The 27,850-nt window shown below is 43.9% G+C and overlaps 1 protein-coding gene across 1 annotated transcript; it reads left to right on the plus strand.

The window, feature by feature from the left end:
- Positions 1-59: 59 nt before the first annotated feature.
- dop1a (DOP1 leucine zipper like protein A) lies at positions 60-26,087 on the plus strand. The gene is made up of 37 exons (XM_084556635.1): positions 60-424; positions 2,707-2,902; positions 3,067-3,248; positions 3,336-3,506; positions 4,313-4,502; positions 4,976-5,074; positions 5,466-5,565; positions 6,342-6,451; positions 7,187-7,301; positions 7,453-7,573; positions 8,260-8,379; positions 8,545-8,662; positions 11,398-11,664; positions 12,722-13,235; positions 13,382-13,665; positions 13,754-13,906; positions 13,999-14,099; positions 14,327-14,592; positions 14,710-16,834; positions 17,058-17,169; positions 17,412-17,594; positions 18,595-18,720; positions 18,919-19,053; positions 19,277-19,332; positions 19,650-19,754; positions 19,925-19,991; positions 20,187-20,331; positions 20,840-20,919; positions 21,487-21,596; positions 21,747-21,896; positions 23,035-23,096; positions 23,364-23,516; positions 24,118-24,254; positions 24,367-24,422; positions 24,530-24,694; positions 25,005-25,134; positions 25,301-26,087. Exons 2-37 carry the CDS (start codon positions 2,765-2,767, stop codon positions 25,607-25,609), a joined length of 7,455 nt encoding a protein of 2,484 aa, XP_084412761.1. The 5' UTR covers positions 60-424; positions 2,707-2,764; the 3' UTR covers positions 25,610-26,087.
- The last annotated feature ends 1,763 nt before the right edge of the window (positions 26,088-27,850 follow it).

A 27,850-nucleotide genomic window follows, 5' to 3' on the forward strand; every position in this document is an offset into this window, starting at 1 on the left:
CTTTGGCGTAACGGCGGTTGACTTCACAGGGCGCAGAAGCGGAAGACGTCCATGCGGAAGTCCAGGAGGACGTTCGCCTACTCTGCAGTGCAGTCTGGGAACTGTCAATCGAGTCGCTTTGTATCACTGGCGCTGGGAGGGAACTACTGATGCGCTCGCCGCTGTTTATTTACTCACAGCGGGGCATTACTAAAAGATATAAGAATATGTAGAGTATAAATTACCTTGTATTTGCTTCCGAAGCCATCCTGTAAGGGGAACCGATTTGTACGCACCGGTGACATCAGAGCCGGGCCCATCAATTAAACAACCTGCTACTAACATTAGCCAGCTTGCTAGTCGTTACATTGACGTTGTCAGCCGTTTTGACTCGTCGAGCCGAATACATGGTTGAATGACAGCTGCTTTTCTATGTCCCACAACGGTAAGCTTGTTGTTTTATTCAAAAACATGTTGATATTCAATGTTAAAAACGTGTCGTGTAACCTGCGTTAGCTGAAATCACCTCACCTAGCTTGTGACAAGGTAGCTGCTAGCTGGTATATTACTGTAACAGTTGTCTCATAAACAGTAACAACAGTAAGGAGTGACCAGTATCGCTATTTTGGGGGCATACCTCATACACAGATGTGTTTATGTGTGATTTTAATAACGTGGTTTCCAGCACAAAGCCATAACATACTGTAAGTGCGCAGCTGTAGTACAGGAGACAGGGGTGAATCTGCTCCACCTTTTCTGTGTTGTTGACAGTATTGCTTAAAGTCTGTGTTGCTCCCAGCAGAACTGCCAGATGTGACAGCGCAACACGTTATTCTTGTACCTGTATTTCGCCTCAGTCTATTTGAAGTGTCTACCTGGCAAGTTTTGGATAAACATCCCTGGAGACTTCTTTGAGTTTCACTCGTTTTTGTTTTTTACGGCAGATATGTTGGCTTGACGGCAGGAGAAGCACAGGTGTGATTAATGACATCAATTAGTGATGACTGCATTGTGCACCATTGCTCTCTGACACTGTTTCCTGGAGCACCGTGATACTGAGTCCCATTTAATCGTGTTAGCGGCGCCCTTCTCTGTCTGACAGAAAGTCTGTGGGTGAAACTCACTACTCACACAATCGCTTTAGAGTCCATTAGTGAAAACAAATCCATTTCAGTGTAACAGTCCTGCACTAAATCTTCTAATGTTTAGTTTATGTTGAAACGCTGTCAGAAAGGTGGTAATTCAACTGTTCGATCATTTTGCCGGATGCAGTTTGTGGTGATGGTAAACCAAACTGAATGTAAACGCTAACATGTTTATGTTATTTAGCCTAGCAAACTGATTAAAATGGGGTTGTCCACATTACAGAAACATGTGTCTGTAACAACACAACTCGGTTCAATTGTCCTACAAGACACAGTTGAATCAACCACTCTCTAAGTTATTTTAAACAAATGTCGAATACCGTAATGATTTAGTGCAGGACTGTTTCTCTAGCGTGCCTAATGACATGTCAAATTAGTGTATATGTAAACTTGATTGAGCATTTTACAGTATATTCTGTAAACTCTAAGCAAGAGAAGGCTGTGTTGACAAAAACAAACATAATGTCAAGCAGAAGATTTCAATGTTTGTTTCGAAGCTTGACTGAAAAAGTGGTCCGGCCTGTTAATGTGTGCCGATATTGACTTTTTGCCGCGTTATTGCCAGCGGTGTATATACTGCACATCGATCAGCATATGGCAGGACATTTGAAGTAATTTGGAAATAGAGTGGCTGTTAAGTGTTTGTTCACAGCAAGGATCTTGCAAGTTTATTTTCCTTCTGCAAAATGTCTGGGCCAGTCCACATCCGAATATGTGTTTCTAAACAATAAAACAGTCTGTGTATTGTTAGCAGAATCTCAAATGCCCAGATTTTAATATTGTCCTAAAAAATTACTGTTGAGGCCGTATAAATCTGTATAGTTTATCCCATGCTTTTCTGTTTTTAGTTTTTCTGTCAGTCTTTGCGGTGCAGCAGCATGCGAAAGTCACCTTTTATGTTGAAATAGTAGTTGCTACTATGGTAGAGATAATAAATGATAACTATTACTAGGGTATTAAGTCTAGCACCAGCTCATTAAAGGTTATGTTGCATGTACCAATATGCTAAAACTATATCTAAAATACCATGTAAAATGTAAGGAAACGTAGGCAGTCACACTGGTTTTTATGGGTTTAATGGTCTTTATCAGCCTGGATAATGCTGTGCAGTCCAGGGAGCAGAGCTGACATAGCTTCTTGTCAACTGTGTGGACTGAACAACACAACACAGCCGCATGTGCCGTCAACAAGAGCCCATTTTATGGTGAGGCTGTAATTTATTTCACTGCCTTGTGATGTGAAGTACCAGACAGACTCATTCCTCTCCTGGTCACCAGCTGCAGAAATCTGTCTTGTGAAATGCCATTCCTTTACAATAAATGCTTTCCTCAAAGATTGCATTGTGGCAGCCGCTGCATAGTGGTCAAGTGGATGACTCCCCTTCTTCTCCAAACTTCGCAGAGGTCATTGTGTGTGTAATTCCCAAACGCAATAAAAATGGCTGCTCTTTTCAGACTTTGCCCCTGCTGATTTATACGTCTGACTCTGTTAAAACGGCTGCAGATCCACCGAGGGTTTCAGCTCCTGATATCTGTATTTTTAATCTCTTTTATTTCATCCCAGCCTGTTTATTTTGTTGCAGGTGTGATGCACATATGTGTGGCTGGTGTCGTACATTAGCGTAATAACCACCCAGAAGAATGAATGCAGAGGAAGTGGAGCTGCTGAGTGACTCCAAGTACAGGAACTATGTGGCAGCAGTGGACAAAGCCCTCAAGAACTTTGAGTACTCCAGTGAGTGGGCAGACCTCATCTCTGCACTGGGAAAACTCAACAAGGTAGGAGTCTGTTAGCTTGGCTAACATTTGTCTAAGTTAATATTATGTATGAAAACATACCAGAACACATGCCACAGATTTACCAATGGGAAATCACCTCCTGACAAACATTCCACTTGTCACACTCTATGTCTGTATGTCACTTATTAACCTTTTTCTCTTAGGTTTTGCAGAACAATGCAAAATACCAAGTGGTGCCCAAGAAGCTGACAATAGGCAAACGGCTGGCCCAGTGCCTCCACCCTGCCCTGCCCAGCGGGGTCCACCGTAAAGCTTTGGAGACTTACGAGATCATCTTCAAGATCATTGGACCCAAGAGGCTGGCCAAAGACCTTTTTCTTTACAGGTAATACTGCACTACCAGGTGTAAGGGCCAACTAAGTAAGCCGGTATCAGATCTTAACATCAGCCATGTCTTTTTTCATCACTACAGCTCTGGGCTCTTCCCTTTACTCTCCAATGCTGCTATGTCTGTCAAGCCTGTGCTGCTGGGGCTCTATGAGACCTACTACCTGCCCCTGGGCAAGACCCTGAAACCAGGCCTGCAGGGGCTTCTGACTGGCGTCCTGCCGGGTCTGGAGGAGGGTTCTGAGTACTATGACCGGTAAGAAGAATAGGAATGGAAACAGTTGGAGTGATGATAATGTGTGACCAGAAGGATGGGCCATTAGGAGAAAGTATCTTATTGCATAATGTGGAAAGGAATTAACTGCATATTCTATGAATGATACATGAGATATATGAGTCACTGCAACATGAATATATTTCGTAGTGAAGACACCCTGAGACTTCTGTCTCTGTGTTGTCTACTCAACCCAACTCTGTTCTTCTGATGATCAGTAATGCTTTCATGAGTTCCTCTGATCTAATTTATTGACATGGGAAGCTGTTTTTCTGACCTCTGTGTATTTCTGTGCTTTTCGGTCAGTTAAGTCTAGTTGATTTAATTTGTGTAGGGGAGGAAAAGACTGCATTATGGGACTTCTTCATAGTACACAGTTTCTCTTGTATTAAAAATGCCTTAATTTAACTAAATTAATATTATCAAGCACACATGTCATAGCCATGGTACTAATTCTACTACACATGCCTATTGCTGCTGTGTTCGTAGCTCATTAACAGGGAGCTAGCTAGATCAAAAAAATGCAGTTTATTTCTAGGAAACCTACATTTTCCAAACATAACTGAATAGAGGCTTCTTTAAACTGTGTGAGTGTGTCCCTTTCACCCTCAGTCTAGGTTTATCTCTTGTAAACTACCTTCTCCTTGGGATATGCTGACATGCTGATAAAAGATGCTGCTTTAAACAAACAGTTTTACTTCTTTTCGCTTGTCACTGCGGTTGCAAGTAAATGGCAGTGTGTACTTGATAAGGCTGGTCAAGATGTCCTGTCTGTCTGTTTCCCATAGAACCAACACCTTATTGGAGAAGGTAGCTGCAGCTGTGGAGCAGTCGGCCTTCTACAGTGCCTTGTGGGGCAGCATCCTGACCAGCCCCGCTGTGCGTCTCCCTGGGGTATCCTTTGTACTGCTGCACCTCAACCGCAAGCTGTCCATGGAGGACCAGCTCTATGTCATGGGCAGTGACATTGAACTCATGGTACATGACAGAAAACACTCCACCGCAGCATTGCCTGCCCTTCAGTTAGAAATTAAAGATCAGCTCCTGACATTATTAGGGAGGATGCGGTATTATAAAACACACTGCATGCACTGTGTCTTACTTTATGGAGAAAAAAGAAGGAGCTGTGTGCAGAGTGGAGGTGCAGAGGTGCAGGCCACTGCAAGATGAATCAGTTGTCAAAATAAATAAACCACACACCCACTCCATAGAAGTATACTATAAATCTCTTACTGAGAACAATCTGAACAATGCATTCAGCTCAACACCTCTTCAGATGAAGGATTATTTAGCCAATAATGTGATAAGGTGTTTGACAAATCTTAAATCCTGTTTGGGTGAAGTTTGCTGATCCATTCAGATCGACTACCTGCACAAATTTACCTGGATTGGTGTGAATGTGTTAGTGTAATGTTTTATATACAATAATAATACATTTCTGTTCTTACCAGGTGGAGGCAGTAAGTACCTCAGTCCAGGACTCCAGTGTTTTGGTGCAGAGGAGCACACTGGACCTGATCCTTTTCTGCTTCCCCTTCCATATGAGCCAGGTAGAGCAAACCTTGTGTTTGAGGAATGTGTGAAACTCTATGCATGTGTGTTATCGGCTATGATAAGGATGTATGTATACCAAAATATCTGATATAGGTATTTTATTATCAATTGTTGTTGATTCAAGTGTGTAGGTGTCTTTCTGTGTATTTGCATGCGTGTGACCATAACGAGGCCTCTTGGGGATGCCAGTTTGATGACTCAGAGTGGCTGCTTGTTAAATCCTTCACCTCAAAACATTCCTGTACCTGTCAGTGCGGGAGGAACACGGCTCCAATCTGACATGTGCAGTTCTCATAATCGCTCTGCATCTCTGTGGTTGATGTGTTCGTAGAATGTATTTGTGTGAAACACAGTCACAAATGTTCTGGTCTGTTGTGTTGTGTTCAGGCAACCCGCCCTGACATGATCCGGATCCTGTCAGCAGCTTTGCATGTGGTTTTGAGGAGAGACATGTCCCTGAACCGCAGACTCTACGCCTGGCTGCTGGGTGCGAAATACACACACAGACACAATACTGACACTGTGATGTATTGGAGTTCCTACTCATCATGTAGTTAGAAGAGTGTTGGTATCAGAGAGGTACTTTCCAAACTTTCTTACAAGGGATTGCAAAAGAATAAGCATTTGGGGAAGTGCAAGGCTGTTGCCAATTGGATGTTTTACTCATTTGTTAACCTGCTGTCTTTCACCACTTTAGTATTAAGTTATAGAAACCTGAGAATCAAACCTTTGCAAACACTTTGTTCTGAGATAGACGTGTGTGCTTTGTTGCTGTTTTCCATCTGTGCCGTTCCTTTGAGCAACTCACTGTCACCTTGTATCTGCTTTGGTCGTTGTCTTAATTCACTTTTTTCTTGTTTGCAACTCACTGTGGTCGAACACACTGGTAAGTATCAGCATGGCTAAAAGATGGGCTCTGAATGTACTAAGCTTTAACAAAAAGCATCTTATTATCATTGTTATGTTATAATATGTCCAGTTTTTTTTTTACTGAATGTGTTATTACTGTATTATCTTGTGGTTTGAATGTGTGCTGGACTAAAATATTTAGTGATATTGAAGATTGACTCATCCAATCTAATCTTGTGAAGTAGCCACTTAGTAATGCTGACAACATCCCATAAGGGTGTACAAAGTAGGAACATGATTCACAGATAGCTTATCAATCTCAGTTTGTGCCTCTCTAGATAAGTGCTTTGCTTCTCTCCTTGTGCTTGAACATAGTAGATGTTTCAGACTGTGTGTTTGTTTGTTCTTTTAAAGGCTTTGACAACAACGGGGTGATAATAGGACCCCGCAGCACTCGACAGAGCAACCCGGAGGAGCACGCCAGCCACTACTTCAACACCTTCTCTAAGGACATGCTGGTCCAGGTGAGGTTTCAAGCTAATTCCATATTTAGGTCACATGTGAAAATGTAGATTTTTTTATGTGTGAAAATGTACCAGAAACAATCCCCAAATGATTTCTCTTGAGATTGGACATTTATACATGTTGGGGAAGTGTTGGTTGAGGTTCGTCCAAAACTTGGCAGATCTTTGTCTTTTTTGTCCGCTACACATTTTATCCATCCCTTTTAAGCCTTCTCCCACACCTCCTCTCTGGGGTTTGTGTATACTGTACATCCTGCTCCTATTCCCAGCAGCATGTGCTTTGAAGACCGTCTTTAGTTCTTGTGTAATGTGCCCTGTCACGCTCTAAACAGCTCCAGAGGTTGGAACACCGGGCTCAGCGAGCGGCCAGGAGCGGAAGTTCTGCTTTTGAAAGTATTTTTTGTTTGTTTGTTTGTTTCTCTTCCCTTTTTTTGCCATCTGCTCGGAGATAGTTATTGGAGCTTCATCCATAGGGAGAGGGTTTGGTACTACAGGGACCGTCTGTTCCATGCTTCAATTATGTGGCAGACGAAGCATGAAACACACACACACAAAAAAAAAAGAGGAAGGCATCAGTGGAGATATGAATTGGTTGTGCCAAATATTATATACACCAAAAACAAAATCAGAACCAAAGTAATGTCCCTTTGTACTGCGTCAAAAGTGTCTCTGGAGTTCTTTTCTGATCTTTACTGTAATGGAGGTGTGTGTCTGTGTGTCTCTTTGTGTTGTCAGGCAATGGTGGGGATCTTGCAGGGCAAGGCCCGAGGCGGAGAAGAGGAGAGCATTCTCATGCATGACCTTAAGCCATTTCGCATCCTGATCAGCCTGCTCGACAAACCAGAGCTAGGTAACAAGTTTGTCAGCATGTCGACAGCAATAATGTAGTTAGTGCTGTAAAAGCAATATGTGTCATACAAGCAGTCTGTAGCATAGACAGATGTTTATTCATCCTCTGTACATTTATATACATGTCTCACATCCTCTACTCGTCTTTGCAGGGCCAGCCATCCTGGAGGATGTTCTGATCGAGGTGTTTCGGACTCTTCACACACAGTGCAGGACAGAGTTGGACCTCCAAAACCAGAGTCCATTCAGTAAAGATCATACGCACCTCAGCAGGTCAGTCCCAGTCCACTACTCAAGACTTGTGTGCCCCATTTATTTATTACTCTAATTTAGCAGGACAGTGCACCCTCATTAACACTGCTTATAAGATAAAACTGACGCCGTAGTGGCCCTTCATAAGCATTATAAAAACACTGCATTATTCTACATTGTCAGATACTAAACATTATGTTCAAATTAATAGAAATATGGACTCAATTAGATACTAACTGAAAATACATAGCAGAAGCAAACATGTGAAAATCACAGACATGAAATACATAACTCACTCTGACAGAATACAAGCAAAGCCACAATAAAAGCCGTGGTTGCAAGTAAATGAGGTCGGGCTTGTAACGGCAAGATAGTGGCATTTTTAAGAGAATGTAGATTGACTCAAAGCAATTTTGTCAGTGGGATAAACCAGTGCCCTCTTGGTAGTCCTCTTCCTGATATATTTTCTTATGTTCACAAAGCAAGCAGAAGAGCTGAGGCCTGTATGATAATAATACATTTGGCAAGTGTACTACTTAAAGTACTGGAAACAGAAAGTTGAATGAAATTTCCACATTATTCTCTCTGGCACTTTATTGCTCAGATCATTAATTTCTTATGTGCAAAACACTCATGCTGGCACTGGCACACTGTACGTTTGTGGAGAAACATGGATAGCGTGATGGCAATTTTGTCTTTTTTCTTAGTAAACTACGAGAGAACAAGAAGACAGCCGAACTGATTAAAACAGCCAATCTGCTCTTCAACTCCTTTGAGCCATACTACATGTGGGACTACATCGCTCGCTGGTTTGAGGAGTGCTGCAGGTCAGTATGCTGAGATAAATGTGTGCACATGAAGTCAAGTCACCACAGTTGGCTAGTGTCATAAGAATACACAGTTAAGTTGTAAGTCTGAAGAGAAATGAAGCTAATTTTGTGTTTTTGGAAAGATTTAAAATGAAATATTTGATCAGTATATTTTTGTTGCAGGAGGACACTGAATAGCAGCACACGTGCAGCACGGCATGCTGGGAGCTCAGATCCCCCTGAGTTCTCTTTGGTGGAGTTCTGCCAGCTGGTTGATTTTCTCCTGGATATTGTTTCCTTGGTGAGTCTTTCTTTCTTTCTGTCTGTCTTTCTTTCTTTCTTTCTTTCTTTCTGTCTTTCTTTCTGTCTTTCTTTCTGTCTTTCTCTCACATACTGTATGTGTTTACCATTTTCTCTTTCTTTTATTCTCTTGCTGTCTTTTCTTTTACTCCATTATTTACTCCGTCACCTTTTCCCTTTCCTGTCTTTTTCTATTGCTGTACTATGGATGTCACCACTTCATAAATGAGCAGCCCCGCCTAGCTCATGTTATGAGTAGTGACCTCACAGGATGTATATGTATATATTTGGACTAAAGTATTTTAAAATTACAAACAGAAACTCTCTTAGCATGAATTCTTTGAGTTGTTTCATTTTGGCATCAGTTCTTGTGACATCCCCACTCTGTACTCTTCGATGTACTCTGTACATCCTTTCTTAATATACGTTCATGTGTTATTTCTGTTCCTCATCAGGTTTCTGTTTTCTCTGTATCTTGTATCTGTACCACATGATTTCTCTTCCTTCTCCTGCAGTCCTTCGCCCCCCCTGCTTGGGCTTTGAATCTCAATCTCACACCCTCTTGGCTCACACACCTCCTTCTCAAAACCATTTTCTTTTTCTTATTTTCCAACAAGTATCCTTCACAAACTTTCCCAATTTGGCATCTGCGCACTCAAATTTGTCATTCACGTCCATTTCTGAGTCCAATCTTTGGATGTTACAGCCACCATCAGGGTGTGTGTATGTGTGTGTGTGTTCCTCCGTCTGTTCTGTGCGTTATACATGTGCAATCCCTACACTGTTTCAAAAAGCCTTTATGTTCCCTGCCAAAAGTATTGTTTGCATCTTAGAAATGTGCTTGTCTAAACTGTATTTCCAATCTGAACAGTTTGGAAATCCCTCTCTTTTATTACCCCGTTTGAATGCTGGTGAGAGCGTGTAGTGAGCGATGTGCGTACACCTGTGTGTGTTTGTTTTGGGGTGAGTGTGTGTGTGTGTCTTTGCAAACAAAGTGCTGTGTGGCCTGTGCTCTGCTTGCTCCTGTCTGTTCAAACTATTTGCTCTTTCTCCTTGAAGCCTACTAGAAGCATGAGGGTAATCTGCCAGGTAAAGTACTGCTCTTTCCTGCTTTTTTCACCTCACTTTGCTTCACTGAGGCTACGATAACATTTCTGCAACGTCCTGCCAACATCCCTCGAGCCGCCTTTGTTCCTTCCCTGCTTTTAAGTAACCATTGCAGAATGACTGACTTGTCGTCATATTTTAATGCCATGAGATCCAGAGGGATTATAACAGTCATCACATGTGATGAAAACTTACCCTGGCTGTCTGGTGTGGATCTTGTGAAAATGAAATCTCTGCCCAGTGTGTATGTGCTTTTTCTGTTTAGCATGCATGCAGTCATATGCTACTGCAGTGCTCACATATTTGTAAGAAATGTGACTATTTTACTTTACTCCACGTTTTAGTGCCTGTTTTATCATTTGGAGGTTATTTTAGATTTTTTTTTTTTTGTTTGTTTGTTTTGTTCCATAAAAATGCATTTTGCTTGTTGAGTACTTTATAATCCATACAGATCCACAGGCCCAATATTTTAAACGAGAGAGGTGCAATTGAGTTTGATAGAATTACCCAGACTTCTCTGAAAAACATGTTCACGCTTAAATTAGATAAGAAGCCTTAGCATACACAAACAAAACGGAGAATGTGACCAGTGTTTTTCGGATAAATGGCATCACGTAGCACCTTAGGCTTTTTAAATATTGACATTGTTTGTCTTTTCTTTTTATAGCTGCTCACTATAGCTTTGTGTAAAATGTTATCACTTCCTGGTCAGTGCTGTGGTTAGACCGTCAGAAACTCCTCTAAAAATTGTGACATGGAAATTCAAATTGATTATATGTATGAAATAGGTACTGTATAAAAAGACAATTGTGTTATTCATGCATTCCCTTTGACATCCAGAAGAAGATGAGACAAGATGTTAAATCTAGATTTGAATATGTATTTCGCCCTATTTGCACAGGATTAGTTTTACCTGGGGACGTCATGTGATTTGGAAATTTCACCCCATGTCTGTGTTTCTTGTGGCGCGTTCGCACGGGATAAGCAAACTCTGTGTTTTACTCAAATTTCACTATCCATGGTTATGTTCTGCTTCCCTCCACTACATGTCAGAGTTAATATAATACCTCTACACCTTTTGGCATCTTTAGTTACTTTGCAAATACAAATTAATAACCATAAAACATTATGTGATGAGACTATTGATCCCAGGAACACGTTATTGCACCACTAAATAAAATCCAACACATCAATATCTTCTGCCATCCATGTCATCCATTTCATCCTATGCGGCTTCGGTCATCTGATGGTTTTGAGCTTGCTTTTTTCTGTTAATGGGTCGGCGACATTTCAACTTTGCACCCTAACAGCTGTCCAAGCTTGTATCCTCTTTGTTACGAGAAATAGGGTAGGTAATTTTCAGAGTAAGGACATAGCTAATTCCTTACTCTGTGATTAAGATCACAGACGGCCTTGCAAATTACTACAAATTACTAGAGGACCCCAGGTGAAAGTAGCCTGGTGCGAATAGGGCTTTTAACACTAAATCAAGCTAACTGCGTGATATTGAACACAGTATGTTGGAGCCTTAGCTACCCGCCTTAATAACATCATATTGAGTTAACAACCTCTTAAATACCCTGTCGTCCTACTTTCCTCGACTCACTTCCATGTTTTTTCAACATTTAGGAGACGTACATAGAGATCCAGACAGAGCATCTCCCTCAGCTGCTGTTGCGGATGGTGGCAGCTCTGACCTGTCACCTGCAAGCTCTGGGCCTCGGGGAGCTCACCCACTGCCTTCGTCTGTGCTCCAAGATCCTCAGCAAAGTGCAGCCTCCTCTCGTGTCCCCTCTGGCCCTGCCCTCGGGCCCCCAGGCTCAGGGTCTCTCCAACTCCACTGGAAGCTCGTCAAAGTCGGAAAAGGACAAAAGCAAAGACACGGAGGACAAGCGGGTGAGGCAAAAAAGCTGTTATTAATTGTGAAGTGTTGGTTTTAATATGACATTTTCCTGACGCTTAAATAATTATACTGCCACCAGGGGTCGCCACTTCCTCCTCTGTCACCCCCTGACTCTAAAAAAACATTTCCATCTGATATTTCTGTCTCTGATCCTTTATAATATTTTTTTAAAAAACAACACCGGCCCTGCTGCTGCCATAGCCAGATCAAATCATAGTGTGACCCACTTCCCCAACAAGTCATTGCCCAAAAACCCATCAGTTTAGGCTCTGATGGTGTGTCCTGGTCCCTGAACAGGGCCTCTTGGTGCCTCGTGGCCTCTACTACAGTTGGCTGGGTGGCCCAGCCGTCCCACACTCCCTCGACACAAGGCATTTGAAGACTTGTTCGGAACGAATGCTTCGTTTGGCTGTCCTGGTCCTCCTGGTCCCTGTCCAACGACCTGGTCGGTTAAGTGAAAGATATCAGTGAGGCATGATTAAAAGTTCAGTCAGTCCCCTGCCCAGAGATGGATATGGGCAGAATGGACCGAGATAGACCCGTGAGGGACAGTAGAAAGACGGAAGATGGTTACTCAACAGCTGAGCCCAGATTGCCTTTCTTTCCTCTGAGGAGGCAGAAGAGTAACTGGCCTGAGATGCCTCCGGGGTGTGCCCATCAGAGTGGAAAACATCCTGCGTACATCCACTGAATACTATAATGCCCCCTCCCCCACCCTGAGGGACACGTTCTAGCCAACATGCCATCTGAGTCCAGTCACCAGAATGTGTGTCCTGCCCCGATCAAAATGTATCCCAGCGATCCCTCAGGGGATGTCTGTGATAAAGAAATATAAGAACTTACATCTGTCAGTCTGTCTGTGGCAGGATGCCACACTGGTGTACAGTTACATGTTATTAATATTGATGTTTTGTGTTTGTATTTCATGTATTAGCTCATGTTGTTTACTCTAGTTTAACAGAATTTGAATGAATAAAATGTTTGTGCTGTATTTGCAGTGACACTCATAATTTTTTCCCTCCTTTGCTTTTTCTCCACTTTGCTTTATAGTCTCTCACCTCTACTCTGGAGTTACCTGGGAATGGGGAAGTATTTGAAGAAGGGGAAAATCCTCCCAGCAGCCGTTCTTCTGAAAGCGGCTTCACGGACTTCGTCCAGTACCAGGAAGATGGCCCCGAGGAGACCGAGCGAGCCCCTCATCCACACCCTGCACTCAAAACAGGCCGTCGCTCCTCGGGCCCTGGCCAGACCAAGCCTTTGGACAAACCAGTCATGCAATGCTGCCTGGAGCACTTCCAGCAGTTCCTCTCTCGCCTCATCACCTTGTACATTGTCCCAGGGCATTTAGACAAGGCTCAGGGTCAAAGAGGCGAGGTCGTGCACGCAGGGCTGATAGTTTCTGAGGGTGATCACATGGAGTCATGCACAGAATCTGGGGTAGTCCAGAGGGAGTGTGTTGCTGCTTTCACTGCTGCCTGTCAGCTCTTCTTAGAATGCTCCAGTTTCCCTGTCTACATCGCAGAGGGCAACCTCAAGTCCTCACCCACACATGAAGAGCAGTCTGGTAAGTGGCAAAAGACTCTCTCCTTCTGCTAAGTGCTTACAGTAACTGGGATAACATTTGAGTACTTGGAGATAAGAGGAGTGGACACGTATGTGCACATGTAAGACAATACAGATGTACTTTGTTTTGCTTCTGAATCCACACAGACGGTGAGCTGGCTCGGCTGCCAGCGTGGCTGCAGACACTGATGGATGCCTGTTGCCTGGCGTGCGACTTCAGCCTGCAGGGTGTGGCCATCTCCCTGCTCATGGACCTAGTGGGACTTGCCCAGTCCGTTGCCATGGTGACCGCTGAGAGCGTGGCATCCGGTGGCAGCTCTGAGTCTGCCCAGCACATGAGCCCCAGCCAGGGTCGAGTGGCTGTAGTCATCAGGCCACCACTTACTCAGGGAATCCTAAAATACATTGCTGACAAGACGGACTTCTTCAAGGTAGAGATCTCATTTTAGGCTACACTGAAATATTATTGGACTTATTTTGACAGTTTTGACCGAGTTTAATCTTTACTGTTTTGCTCAGAGCGTGGCTTTGATCTTGTGGGACCAACTGAGTGAAAGGACACCTCAGCACCATCAGCGCAGCGTGGAGCTCTTCTACCAGCTTCACAACCTGGTTCCTTCCTCCAGCATCTGTGAGGACGTCATCAGCCAGCAACTCATGCACAGGGACAAGGTCTGCATAGTGGACACGAGCCAAAAGCACACACAGTTTTTTTCTTTGCTAACACGCACTAATTCTCCAAATACTGTTCCTTTTTCTTTCAGAGAATTCATCTGGAGGCGCATGTAAAGTTCTCTGTGCTGTGGCATTTAACACGTGATCTGAACATCACCAAGTCTTCTCCTTTTACTCGCACGTTTGACCGGTAGGTTTTAAATCTGCTGAGCACATCCAATCCAATCCAATCCACTTTATATATATTTATATATATATATAGCACAATTTAAACAAACACAAGGTTTCCAAAGTGCTTTACAACCACATGGAGGTGGTGATGACATCACTGAAGATGTTTGCATCTTGCATCTTTTTAATTTTTTCCTTTATCTGCTATATTGTCCTCTCCTCCCTTCTCCTCACGTTGTCCTCCAGATCTCTTTTCATCATGCTGGATAGCCTCAGTTATTGGGACCCATGTACCAGTGCAGTTGGTCGGGCTTGGCTGAATCAGGTCCTCCAAAGACATGACATTGCGCGTGTCCTCGAACCTCTTCTCCTCCTTCTGCTTCACCCCAAGACCCATCGAGTCTCTATTCAGAGGGTGCAAGCACAGCGCCACTGGGCCCAGGTCTTCCCTGACCCGTCCGAACAGGAGCCATCGGAACCCATCTACACCAGAGACTCTGGCTTCTCAGACAGTGAGCAGTGGCATTTATAGTTTTCAGTTTTGTTAGCCACAACTAGTACACTTTACGATACGAACATAGTTTGGCACGTTATGTGATAATTCTTTCCTCTTCTCTTGTATTCATTAGACTACAGTCTGATCCAAGGTGAAAGAGTTGGACAAGGGGAGCTCCGAGGCCTAGCAGTGGGTGAAATGGAGCCGTTCTGTCTGACTGTCAACCCTTTGAGTGACAGCCTGTCCATTCTGAGCCTGAGCAGTGAGAACTTGCAACTAGCCGGCGCATATCAGCCTGCTGACCAACAGGGGGAGCCCCAGAGCTCAGAGTCCAGTGGTTCCCATTCATCTACGGTGGAAAATTGCAGCTTTGAGGAAACGGAGGGGGTCAACAGCACTGTAAACGGCTCAGACCGGCAGCCTGGTTTCTCAGATGACACATCTGATGACTCTGTAGAGGAAGTTGTGTCCTGTGTTATAAAAGAGCTCGTCGACAGAGTTCTGAATTTAGTAGATGAGGGATCACTCGAGGTCTCATCTCCACCTGAAAACTGGCCTGACACTGACAGCACTTCCTCCGATATCTCCGCTGGCCCTCGTCTGGACTCTGACCTTCCTCCCAGTTCTAACCACCAGACTCTGCCAGAGATGTTAGCCGGAGGCACACTGGAGTTCTTCTCTGTCACCCCGGCTGACATGTCAGCAGATGAGCAGCACAAAGACAGCATCACTCGCCACAGTTCATCACCTTCCATCGTCACTTTGCCAGACAGCTCCGATCCAGCCACCCCGGACCACAACTTGCAGGTGGACGACTCTCAGGCCCACAAACGTAGCCATAGCAGCAACCAGCTCAGCCTTAAAGGGAAGATCATGGAGAGGCTGGCAGACAAATCCCCAGGGGCAAAGCCCAAGACCAAGAAGGCTAAAAGGAAACAAGAGGAGAGGCAGAGAAAGGCTGCAATTCAAGCCGACAAACTACGTCCACCCAGTATTTTCTTTGGGGACAGTCTGGATCTGGAGAACTGGTACAGCTGTGGGGAAGGTGAGGTATCAGAGATTGAGAGTGACATTGGCTCACCCGTTGGGGGTTCCGGGTCGACCGTCGGGGGTGTCAGTGTTACAGGACGCAGATCATCGTCTTCCCCGCCCCGTTTTAACATCCATCCCCTCTACCAGCACGTCCTGCTCTACCTCCAACTGTACGACTCCTCCCGGGCCCTCCACGCCCTGTCAGCCATTGCAGCAATGCTAAGAGCCACTCCCTCAGGGTTTGTAAGTGCTATCTCCACCACCAGCATCAACAACACCTACACTCCACAGCTGTCTCTGCTCCAAAACCTCCTAGCCCGCCACAGGATCTCTGTCATGGGCAAAGACTTCTACTGCCCAATCCCCCAGGACTCGCACTCGCATTCATTCCGCAGCGCCATGTACCTAGAGATCATCATCTCGCTCTGTCTCTATTTCCTCAGAAGTTATTACTCTTCACATGTGTCAGCAGGGCCTCAAGACTTGGCAGGGAACCGGGCTATGCAGCTTACCAGTGTGGAAGTCCTTACCCTCCTTTTTACTGAGCTAGCCAAAGTCACAGGTGGCTCAGCTAAGGGTTTTGCAAGTTTCATCAGCGATGTTCTCTCGAAGTGCAAAGTTCAGAAGGTGGTTCTCCACTGTCTCCTCTCCTCAATATTCAGCGCCCAGAAATGGCACGAGCAGCGGGTGGCAGGGGTCAATGTGGCCACAGTGGAGGAAGGACTCTCAGAGGACAGCGTTATCAACCTGTCAGAGGACCAGATAGACAGCTGTAGCGCCGTTCAGTCTCAGTTGCTCAGACTGCTGCAGAGTCTAGTTGTGCTCGAGCACAGAGTCCTGGTGCCAGCTGACGAAGGAGGAGAAGGAGGACCCGTGGGAGGAGGAGCAGGAGGTGGAGGGACCGGAGGCAGCACTGGAGCAGGGTTTGAGATCCTGGGTGCAGAAGTGGAGCACGTCAACCCTCAGCAGCCAATGACGTCATTGCAGTACCTCCACGGACAGCCTATCACAGCACAGGGTATGTTCCTGTGTGCAGTGATCAGGGCCCTGCATCAGCACCACGCGTGTAAGATGCACCCCCAGTGGATAGGACTCATCACGACCACCCTGCCTTACATGGGGAGAGTGTTGAGGAGGGTGGTGGCCTCTGTCACTCTGCAGCTGTGCAGGAACCTGGATAATCTCCTCCAGCAGTACCGCTATGAAATTGGGATGACTGACACCAGGTATTAATACCTAAATGGATCTTATCAACTACATAACATACCTGAAATATAATGCAATAAAATGACATGGCATGGCCACCAGGTGGCGCTCTTGACCATGAGTTTAACAGCTTAACACTTGTGCATTCTTTCTTCTGATGTCCCAGGCGTGTGTAATGTGCAAAATCAGAATTCTTGTGTTGAAAAATACTCTAAAAATATGTGTTCTCCCTCCATCTCCTAGACCCCAGTGGATGGCTCTCTGCATACCTCCTGACCTGATTTTGACTGTGCTAGAGGGAGTGACAGCCATCATCCATTACTGTCTGCTGGATCCCACTTCCCAGTACCACCAGGTGAGGGCATCATGCACCAAATTATTGCAGCAGAGAGTGGATGTTCATGCCAAAGTAAACATTTACTGCCCTTTACATGCACTTGTTTAAATGCTTTTGAAAGTAGGGCTCTTTGGTTGTACGTTGTGCCTTTATCTGATACGTTAGAAAAAGACGTTTGGTTATTTTCAGCTTCTCTGCACAATACCTCCTAGTATACTAGTACTGCGGGTATATAATCAAGAATATATTCTTCTGTTCAGTTACAAGTCAGCGTTGATCAGAAGCACCTGGCTGAGGCTCGTTCAGGAATCCTGTCCATCCTCCACACCATCATGTCTTCAGTCACCCTGCTGTGGAGCGTCCTCCACCAGGCCGACAACTCTGACCGGCCCGCTGCTGCCTCTGCTGCCTCCACTTCCAACATCAACCTGGGCTCAACTAAGGTACATAAGGCAGTTATGTATTCATGTCAATCAAATTTAACCAGTGTTTCCACTTAGTAATGCTGCTCAAATAATTAAACTGATTTAGTTTGAATATTTGTGGTGGTTTATTTCTTTTCTTTTTGTCACTAAAAATCTAAAAACTAAAAGAAATTCAGTTTGTTTTAAAGACATAACCTGAAAATTGTTATGCAGCACCACAGACACACAGTCCAGGTCTAGACCAAGAGCCTATACAACAGAGCATGTTCAGATTACTTGATTATCGACTGATTCGACTCCTTTACAAAAGTGTCTATTGCTCTATATTATTGGCAGACTCTGTGTACACAATGGTTGGTAAATGAGCTGTTGACAGGTCTAGAGCAGGTTAGCCCTACCTATCCTAGGTAAAAGTGAGGCATGTTAGAATCCCTCACATTGTTTCCAAAAATGGCAGCAGTCGGCACCAAAGACTGCATGAATCTGGACTGTGCATCGCACTCTTTAACATGGAATTCTGTCCTAGAGCTCAACTGGACATGAACAGAATCTTTTTCAAGCTCTCTAGTTTTCTACTAAAATTATTAGCCCTATCCAGACAGTATATGATTTTTTTTTCCTGGAGCGGGGTTGGAAATGTAATTTTCACTGAGATAATGTTGTGAGTTTTATCCTGCACCGAACATAATTTGTATTCATTACGGAGCCTGCGTCCCTGATGAAAGAATAATATAATAAGACCAAATAACCCCCCACCTAATTTGCTATTGCCAACTTTTTTCTATCTGCGTACTTGAAACAGGCAGCGTGCCTAGAACTTCACTTTAATGTGATGAATGTGAAAATGAAATGTCTTCTCAGAAGATTTAGAATATTAAAGCCTTTGATTTACTCCTTGCACACAGTTGCGCTAACACAACACACTCCAAAGATTGGTGTGAATTAAAGTTTTAAAGTGCATGGTTATTTATCACTTGTTTATTTCTAATCTAACTTCCTGTTTACGTCGGACCCACAGAACCTCCGTCAGCAGATCCTGGAGCTACTGGGTCCAATCTCTATGAACCATGGTGCTCATTTTATGGCAGCCATAGCCTACGTTTGGAATGAGAGGAAACAGGTCAAGACTCCAGTCAGAAATAAGGTAAAAACACTCTTCAGAGGTTGTCTTTACCTGTTATTGTCTCGTTGCCAATGCAGGCATCGGGACAATATTTATTTTTGGTTTGTAGTACTAAACATCACAGTGTAGTAAAATGTATTAAAAGTGCATCATGATAGCAGTGCATTAGCTCGTCACTCTGTCGCTAGGAGTTCAGTATTCATAAAGATTATCTTTCAGGTGATTCCTGTAGCCAGTGAGGAGCAGCTGCTGCTGGTTGAGCTGGTCCGTTCGGTGAGCGCCATGCGCACTGAGACTGTTATACAGACGGTCAAAGAGGTCCTCAAACAGCCGCCAGCCATTGCGAAAGACAAGGTTGGTTTTTAACTGTTTGGTTTTTAAATATTTCTCCTCAGCATAAGATGATGAAGAGCTGAAGAAATGCTAGAACTAAAACACACTAATGAATATCGTGTTAATTTTGCATTAATGCCCAGCAGTGTATTTTTGAGTACTATTTTTTTACTATTTTTTTCCTACAAGACTTTGTCTGTCCAGTCTTTCTTTACATTAATATAATTGTTTCACTGTTCTCCAGAAGCACCTTTCTTTGGAGGTCTGCATGCTCCAGTTCTTCTATGCCTACGTCCAGAGGTGAGGACACTGCTACCCAGCATCAGTATATATTTAGACTACGTGGCTATTACTATGGGAAGGTCTAATGTGAAGGATTTTGGGAGATCTACTTGCAGAAATGTAATGTATCAGCACTGGTAGCACAGAGCAAATAAACCAAACAATGGCAAGAGAGGGCCTTTGGTGTTTTTTATGTTTTTATGGGCCACTGTAGATTCTTTTAATGCTTGGAAAGGATGACTGAATGCTGTTATTGCTTAGTATTATTGTTCTCATTTGTGTTAAAACTATCAAAACCTTTTTGTATTCATGGTTATACTCGGTTTTTGTCCTAGGATCCCTGTGTCCAGTTTAGTTGATAGCTGGCCATCTCTGCTGGCGCTGCTGAAGGACTCTGTACCGTTAGGCCTTCCTGCCCCGGGACAGTTTCTCATACTGGGGTTGGTTTCTCTTCCTTCTCTCTTTCTCATTGTCATACAAGGGTCTGTTTATCCTCACAAAATTTTTTTAAATCATACATGAATTTGTCAGTTTATGGTGGGTTTAAGGTACAGATTCTTATTTTTCACATTATTTAAGGTGGTTCTTCATTTGTTTTTCTTTGTTCTAGAGTTCTGAATGAGTTTATTCTGAAGAACCCGAACCTGGAGAGTAAGAAGGACCAACGAGAGCTGCAGGTAGTTAACTTAGATTATGTATTTTCTTTTCAATCAGTTATTAAATATATCATCTCAGTGACAAGTTGACATTTTGCCTTAAATTCAAGCTCTACAGTCGTACAGGACAATAAAGTGAACACAGTAAAATAATCACATTGAACATAAGATATCCGGTAAGATATCTGTCTGAATTAGTATAATCTGCATATTCAGGATGTGACCCATAAAGTGGTGGAGGCCATAGGAACAATTGCAGGATCGTCTTTGGAGCAAACCACATGGCTGAGGAGAAACCTGGAGGTGAAGCCTTCTCCTCAGATAGTTGTGGATGGAACCAACCTGGAAGCTGATGTAGAAGGTGTGCCACTTACAAACGCTCACTGCTTCAGTATAGTCATTGCACTGAAAAAACATTTCAGGCTAATAGCTGTGTTACTGGATATTTTTATACATGCACTTGTTTGATTTACTTGTCATGATCACTGATTTTAGCCTCTGCACCTAGCATGAATGATTTCATATGTGTATTTCTGCATGGCACATATTATTACTCTATGTTTGTCTTTAAAGATAAAGAGTTTTCTGGCTCATAAAAGTGAAAGACATTAAAGCTTTGGGAGCTGACAGAAGCCTGTATTTACGCTTTAAAAGTCAAATCTAGTTGCATTGTCAGGGATTAATGTAATCCAACTAGACACTAAATCTAGTTGTAACTAAGGTCAAGCGGAGCACTTACACCCTTCTGTTCTCATGTTCAAGCGGCTTTAAGAAGCCTGTGATATCTGAATGGATTTTGGTGCTTCAGCATGCCTGTATTATAACCTGCTATGTAGCCGCTGCTAACGTTACGTTTGTGTGTTTTGTAGATTTAATGCTCACAGTGATGGAGGCCTCCAGCTTCACTCCATCAGTGTACAGCGTTCACGCTCTCACCCTGCTGGCTGAGGTAAAACAAATAGTTATTGTCCATTGTTCATCTTCATTATGTCTCAAGCTGCTCTCACTTACATGTACCAACAATGTTTAGCCTTGTTGCTTCCAAACACAACCCCACAGAACACTAACACACTCCAGCTGAGCTCTTCAGAGCTGATTTACGACCACCTCGCCACCTCTTCAGTCATTATCAGTGAAGCGATAAATCCATCTGTTATTACTGGGCTCTGGAGGGAGTGGACAATTGAAATCACTGGCCGCCGCCTTCCATCTTGGCTGTTTTTATCTCACTGTGGAGCTAATTATGCAGATGTTACCTGTGTTGCACTGAGGTTGCAGCTTTTAGATTAATGGTTTCGTTCAAGGCAGTATAGCGGTATATGTTGCAGTGCAGTTTGTCAGACTGTAGGTTGATGCTGGAGTATTGTCCCATATATTGTTTCAGCCGAAGAATCATAGTAGGCTAATATTTCAAGATTAATTTCTGTTTTATTTCAGAAGGACATCAATCAATGTTGCTTCGTTTACTGAATCCACAATGTCGTCTGACCCAATGAATACTGGTTTTATTTGTCAGGTCCTGGCCCATCTGTTGGACATGGTGTTCTACAGCGACGAGAAGGAGAAGGTCATCCCGCTGCTGGTTAATATCATGCACTATGTAGTGCCCTACCTCCGCAACCACAGGTCTGGATGAGCCTCTTTGTATTTATTTCTTCTATAAAAATGTCAAGTAAATAAAGAAGCCGACATTTTTTGAATTTAGAAAGGCTACTAAATGAAAATGATTTGCAGCTGATCATACGCTTGTGTACTGTTTCCCGTTTGCCCTGGTAGTGCTCACAACGCCCCCAGCTACCGGGCTTGTATCCAACTATTAAGCAGTCTAAGTGGGTACCAGTACACCCGCCGTGCCTGGAAGAAGGAGGCCTTTGACCTCTTCATGGACCACACCTTTTTCCAGATGGACTCCTCCTGCGTCAGCCAGTGAGTAATGGAGGAAACCGTGTGTGGAAGGTCACTTTTCTAGCTATAACTGAGACACGAATGAGATAAAAAGTATTTACCACATGGTGACGTTGAGATTCTAACACTCAGCCAGTTTCAGAACTGAAAGTAGAAACACAACTTTTCTCCAAAAGGTCAGTGGTGGGAGCAGATGCTGCTAGTTCTGTGTAGCACAGTTTGTTACGCTCATTGGCTTCTTCAACTGAATTCTCCCACGGGACTGTGAGCTCTACGATGTAGACATCCTTCAGTGAAGGGGACCAGAGTACCAGGTCTGGCCTAAGGGTGCTGGATGCAATATCGGGTGTACAAATTAGTTGTTGGCCCATATCCACTAGAATCTTCCAGTCACGGGCCCTGGACAGCTGTCCAGTGTGTGGCTTGGTAGGAGGATATTTGGACTTTTCCTGTCCCTATTGGATAAATGTTGGTGCCTTGATGGGATTGGATGCTCTCAGGGGCAAGGAGTTGGTCATACTCCTCTTGCTTTCAAGAGCTGCTGCCAGACTCTTGAGGACCTGGTTATGCCTGAGGCTGGTCTTACAACCGCTCATGATTTGTTTGAGAGACGCACATGTGTTTAGCCTGGTGTAGCCAAACTCAGTTCTTATTGGAATATTAGTCTGTTCACACCATTGACTGTATATACTAGGTTCACACGTCATTCGGATTTCATTACTGGGCAAGTTTCAACCGATACAGAGAGAAAAATACTCAGAATAGACCTACAACCAGTTAGAGACATCTTGTTCTAAACAAATTCAACTCCATGGCTCTCAGATGATGTTGTGCGACTATGTCCCTGTTACTCTTCTGTCCATCACCGCATAAAGCCCACCCAAACTATTGGACTTGCCCAGCAGATCTTATGAGTTCCCAACAGAGCGACCCCAGACCAGATTTCTGCCATAACGATTTTGTTGGTGGCAAGACTGTGTTTCTTGTCAGATTATCAACAGACTGTTTTAGCAGTCTGCCCTGTTGTAAAGGAACTTCACGGACATCAGAGATATGTTTTAAAGTGTAAATAAGGTGTTGTTCCCAGATAAAGGACGGCTGTGTGTGTCTTTTTATACTTACAGAATAATTTTCTAATATCACTTTTCTCATTTTGTAGCTGGAGAGCGATCATTGACCACCTGATGACTCACGATAAGACCACATTCAGAGACCTCATGAGTAAGCTTTATGTTTCCTGAGTGGAGTTTCATTTATGAATTGGTGTGGATATGTTACCAGTGGGTACCATTTACCAGATCATTACTCCGGAGTACTTTTTCACTGCTCCGTATCTAATCTCACCCAGATTTAAACCTTCATCCAGCATTATCTTTTAATCATTGTTGATTTACAGACAACACACCCAACTACTAATGTGATTTATCTATTACAAGGTAAAAGACTGTGGCAGGTAGATGAATAACGAGCCTATGTGTTTCCCTTTAGCCCGGGTGGCCGTAGCACAGAGCAGCTCTCTGAGTCTGTTCACCAACAGAGATGCTGAGCTGGAACAGAGGGCCATGCTGCTGAAACGCCTCGCCTTTACCATCTACAGCAGCGAAGTCGACCAGTACCAGAAATACCTGCCAGACATACAAGGTAAACACTCACACACACATCTGCCAGAGTTTTACAAACTGAATCCTGTTTTCAGGTAAGGTTGCGTGAGAATAACTTTTATCAACACCTTTATAATTCATCATTAAACTAGTACACGTACACACAGATGGCATTAATCTCCTCTAGCGAAATTGTTCAGAATGATGCAGAGTAATCCCGTAGCCACTGTTTCAGTTAGAAGGTAAACTCTGGCTCCAGGCTATTCCTTTCTGTCTGGGACACCACAGGAATATTAATCACTGAAACGGTGCTAAAGCCTTGTCTGTAATAAGCTGCTGTACTTTTCTACAAACATCTTGTCGCTAGAAAGTGTACACAGTCACACAGTGTTTCAGAGACATCCACAGGAGCCCTCTGTGCTCAATACAATAATCACCTGTTTATTTGACAGGACAACATGTACCGTGATAATGTGGCACTTATAAAGACGTGGAAACCATGAACTGGCCTTTAGTCAACACCTTTGTATTTGGGAGACCGTTTAGCACGAGCATACAAATGAAACCTAGCTTAGATGTTGACAAGACTAATGGAGGCTCTGTTGATCAAGCAGGTGTTTATACTGTATGTGTGTGTTTAGAGCGTCTGGTGGAGAGCCTGCGTCTGCCTCAGGTGCCCATCCTTCATGCTCAGGTGTTCCTGTTCTTCAGAGTGCTGCTGCTGCGCATGTCACCTCAACACCTCACCTCACTGTGGCCCACCATGATCACTGAGCTGGTGAGCTCTAGACGCTCCACAAACTCTCTTTCTCTTCCTTACGTTGCCTTCATCTGTTTCTTTTAGCTTGTACTGCATTCGCTACAACTACTCTACGTGTGTTTCCCTGTAGGTTCAGGTGTTTCTACTGATGGAGCAGGAGCTAACAGCAGATGAGGACATATCCAGGTATAGTAACCTTTGATATCACAAACTTCATTGTAGCAGTAAATGAACAGCATATACAACTCTCTCTTGTCTTTCTTTAATGATTTATCCTCCCTGCTGATGTCTAGGACGTCAGGGCCGTCTGTGGCTGGATTGGAGACCACGTATTCTGGAGGGAACGGCTTCTCCACCTCCTACAACAGCCAGCGCTGGCTCAACCTCTATCTCTCTGCCTGCAAGCTCCTGGATCTGGCCTTGGCCCTGCCTCCCGAGAGCCTGCCTCAGTTCCAGATGTGAGTACAGACAAACTTGGGTCACGGTAGGCTTTGCATGTGATAGGATGGATCAGAGAATGGTAATGATGGTAATATTTTGATAGGGGCGTAAATGTGTGCCTGTGTGTCATTATTTGAGATACACGGCTACAAAGGGATTATCTGTAACTATTTTAAGATGAGTTTTTATTTATCTCAGTATGTGTGCTTACAAAGTGCATATAAATGGAAATGTGAATGGTGTATTTATACAATATCACTCTTTTAAGCTTTGGTGACTCTTAAAATAAATGAAAGAGGTTTCTGAGTGAGGTCTGGCTCATTGCAGGTACCGCTGGGCCTTCATTCCAGAGGCTTCAGACGATTCAGGGTTGGAAGTGAGACGTCAGGGGACTCATCAGAGAGAGTTTAAGCCCTACGTTGTCCGGCTAGTCAAGCTGCTGAGGAAACGAGCAAAGGTATCTGATCCTCTTACTGTTACATATTGATGAAAACAAATGACTGCCTCTTACAAAGGGTATGTTAAGAAAAATGTTCATTAAATGAACTCGTCATTTCGTTTGCATTCCTGTCAAATACATTTTCTACTTGAGTGAAATATTATTTGTTTACCTCTTCCCATAGAAAAACCCAGAGGAGGACTGCTCCACCCGAACCCTGTCCTGGGAGCCTGGCCACCTCATGCTGACCCTCTACGTTATCCGCAGCATGGAGCAGCTGCTTCCCTTCTTCAACCTGCTCAGCCAGGTGTTCAACAGCAAGGCCAGCAGCCGCTCAGGTCCCGCCTTCACCCACAACCCCGCCGACGGCTCTTTCCCCAGCCACAAGGAGGGCCACAAACTGGAGAGCCAAAAGGTCTTTTGGAGTCGAGCTCGACAGAACATCGAGGAGATGGTGGAAAAGGACTTTCTTGAGGGTCTTATCAAGACGTGAGAACACAGCTGGGGGGAGGGAACGGGGATTAACACACGACTGATTAACACTAGTGAAACCTCAACCTGTACATTGAAGAACAATAATAGGGAATATAAATGGGGAAAATAGTTTGTACATTTTGTATTTATAATGATTATTTTACTTTTCACAAGCTACTGTATTTAATTTTAATTATTTGTATATATGGAGCAGCTTTGATGACTTTTAACATTTCATGTGAGTCCCTTAGGACTAAGTGAAGATGCTGTGCCATTCCATATCGATGTGACTTAATAAATAAACATTTCTAATGGGAGGCTTACACTGGTTAATGTGCTCTCATGACATTTACTCTATCTTACTCCCATTTACTGACATTTAATTCTAATACAGATATCGGTCACGTCCTGATATCTAACCTAATATTCAGATCCTTTCCTTAAAAGCCCCTACACTCAATAATTAGTTTAGGTCAATATTCTTGGATGGTGCATGTTCAGAACTTGTCTCTTTAAAGTGTAAATACAACAATGTAAGAGTAAAGCACTGTCAGCAATACGGTCAAAAGAACAGAATTACTGAATTGAAGTACTCCTTTTGTCAAATGTTACCTTTCAGAGTTGTTAGGAGTACTTATAGAATACATACTCACTTGCCAAAACATTAGGTACACGAGTAAAAACGAATGCAGTCCAATGTGACAGTCCTGAAACTAAATCTTCTAATGTTCAGTTTATGTGGTATGATCGTTTTGGAATTTGAAGTTGATGGTGCTGCTAAACTGGACTGATATAAACATTGAACTGAATTAATTACAGCGTGTTATTTAGCCTAGCCCATTGATTATAATGGGATTGTGAACATAATAGAAACGGTTGTCAGTGCAACGTAATACAATTCAATCGTACCACAAACCACAGCCTCCAACACGAAAACACGGATGAATCAATGTCTCTCGCTGTCATTTGAAACTAATGCTGAATACTACAACCTTCATTCAGATAAGATTTTGTCCAGGACTGTTATACACTGATCAGCCTCAACCTTAAAGCCACCAACAGGAGAAGTAAATAACATTTTTCACTGTTGCTGCTGGGAAACTTTTGGACCTGGCATTCATTCGTGTGGATGTTACTTAGACATGTACTACCCATCTAAACCAGATTAGGCACCACCACCCCATAGCAATGACACTCCTTGATGGCAGCAGCCATCCCCAGCAGGATGCAGCCTGACACAGGCACAACTCAAAAAAACATGAAAAATAGCACAAGGTGTTGACCTGGCCTCCAAATTCACTAGATCCCAGACCAATCAAGTATCTGTGGGATGATCCACAGAGGCCCCTCCCCTCAACCTATAGAGCCCAAAGGCAATCACTAACAACATTAACAACAGACACCACAGGACACCCTCAGAAGACCCATTATCTGTTGAGTCACAACTGTTTTGGAAGCACAAGGGCAACTTACACAATATTGGGATGGTGGTCATAATGTTATGCCTGATTAATGTATAGCTACTTCAGGTGGGGGGAAGAAATCAACATTCTTGTCATTTAATGTGTCCGTACATCATATTTTGTGTGATGATCTGAACTCAGTAAAATATTACGTCTCATCTTAGAATGGGATTAGCACATGATGCTGAAAAACCTCGCAGATCAGCACCATGGACAGAGACACACGCTGAAACCTGAAACACTCCCCCGCGTCCTGATTGGCTGTTGTCTTGAGTCTAGTGATGATGGAGAACAGTGTTCCCTGCAGCTGCACGCTTCATATGACCTTCATAGTATGGAAGCAGCACGACGAGCATCAAGCTTGGCTGTAGAGTAGCGCTGTTAACCCCTTACGTCGTCACGCGTCCACGACCCCGATCGTTTTTTCTCGCCTCTCCCAAGCTCTCGCGATGACAGGCGCGCCGTCGGGGTTGGCAAACGCTGCGTCACCTGACTCCAGAGAGAGAGAGAGAGAGGGGGCAGGGCGTGTTGAGAAATATAAATAATTAATAATTAAATAAACAAGCAGGACGTAAATCCGCCGAAAACGCCGCCATCCTGCGAACCGGTTCGAAGCGCGCATCTCCGGGGGCTAAGACGCCGGGCCTCAGCAGAGAGGAATCAGTGGCGGAGGAGGAGAGAGTAACCGCTGCGCTGGATGGTGGGGATGATGATGATGATGATGGTGGTGATGATGCCAGCCAGGGCTTGATGTTCCCCTACACGCCCCGCTGATACACTCGGACTGTCAGAGCTGG

Source organism: Chelon labrosus, assembly GCF_963514085.1.
Source record: "Chelon labrosus genome assembly, chromosome: 12".
Lineage (NCBI taxonomy): Eukaryota > Metazoa > Chordata > Actinopteri > Mugiliformes > Mugilidae > Chelon > Chelon labrosus.

Bases quoted from the DNA above. Each gene is read 5' to 3' on its own strand.
- dop1a (XM_084556635.1), top strand. From the start codon at position 2,765: ATGAATGCAGAGGAAGTGGAGCTGCTGAGTGACTCCAAGTACAGGAAC. The intron at 5,566-6,341 runs GTGCGAAATACA...GTTCTTTTAAAG, and splicing joins ACTCTACGCCTGGCTGCTGG to GCTTTGACAACAACGGGGTG. The intron at 23,517-24,117 runs GTAAACACTCAC...GTGTGTGTTTAG, and splicing joins ATACCTGCCAGACATACAAG to AGCGTCTGGTGGAGAGCCTG.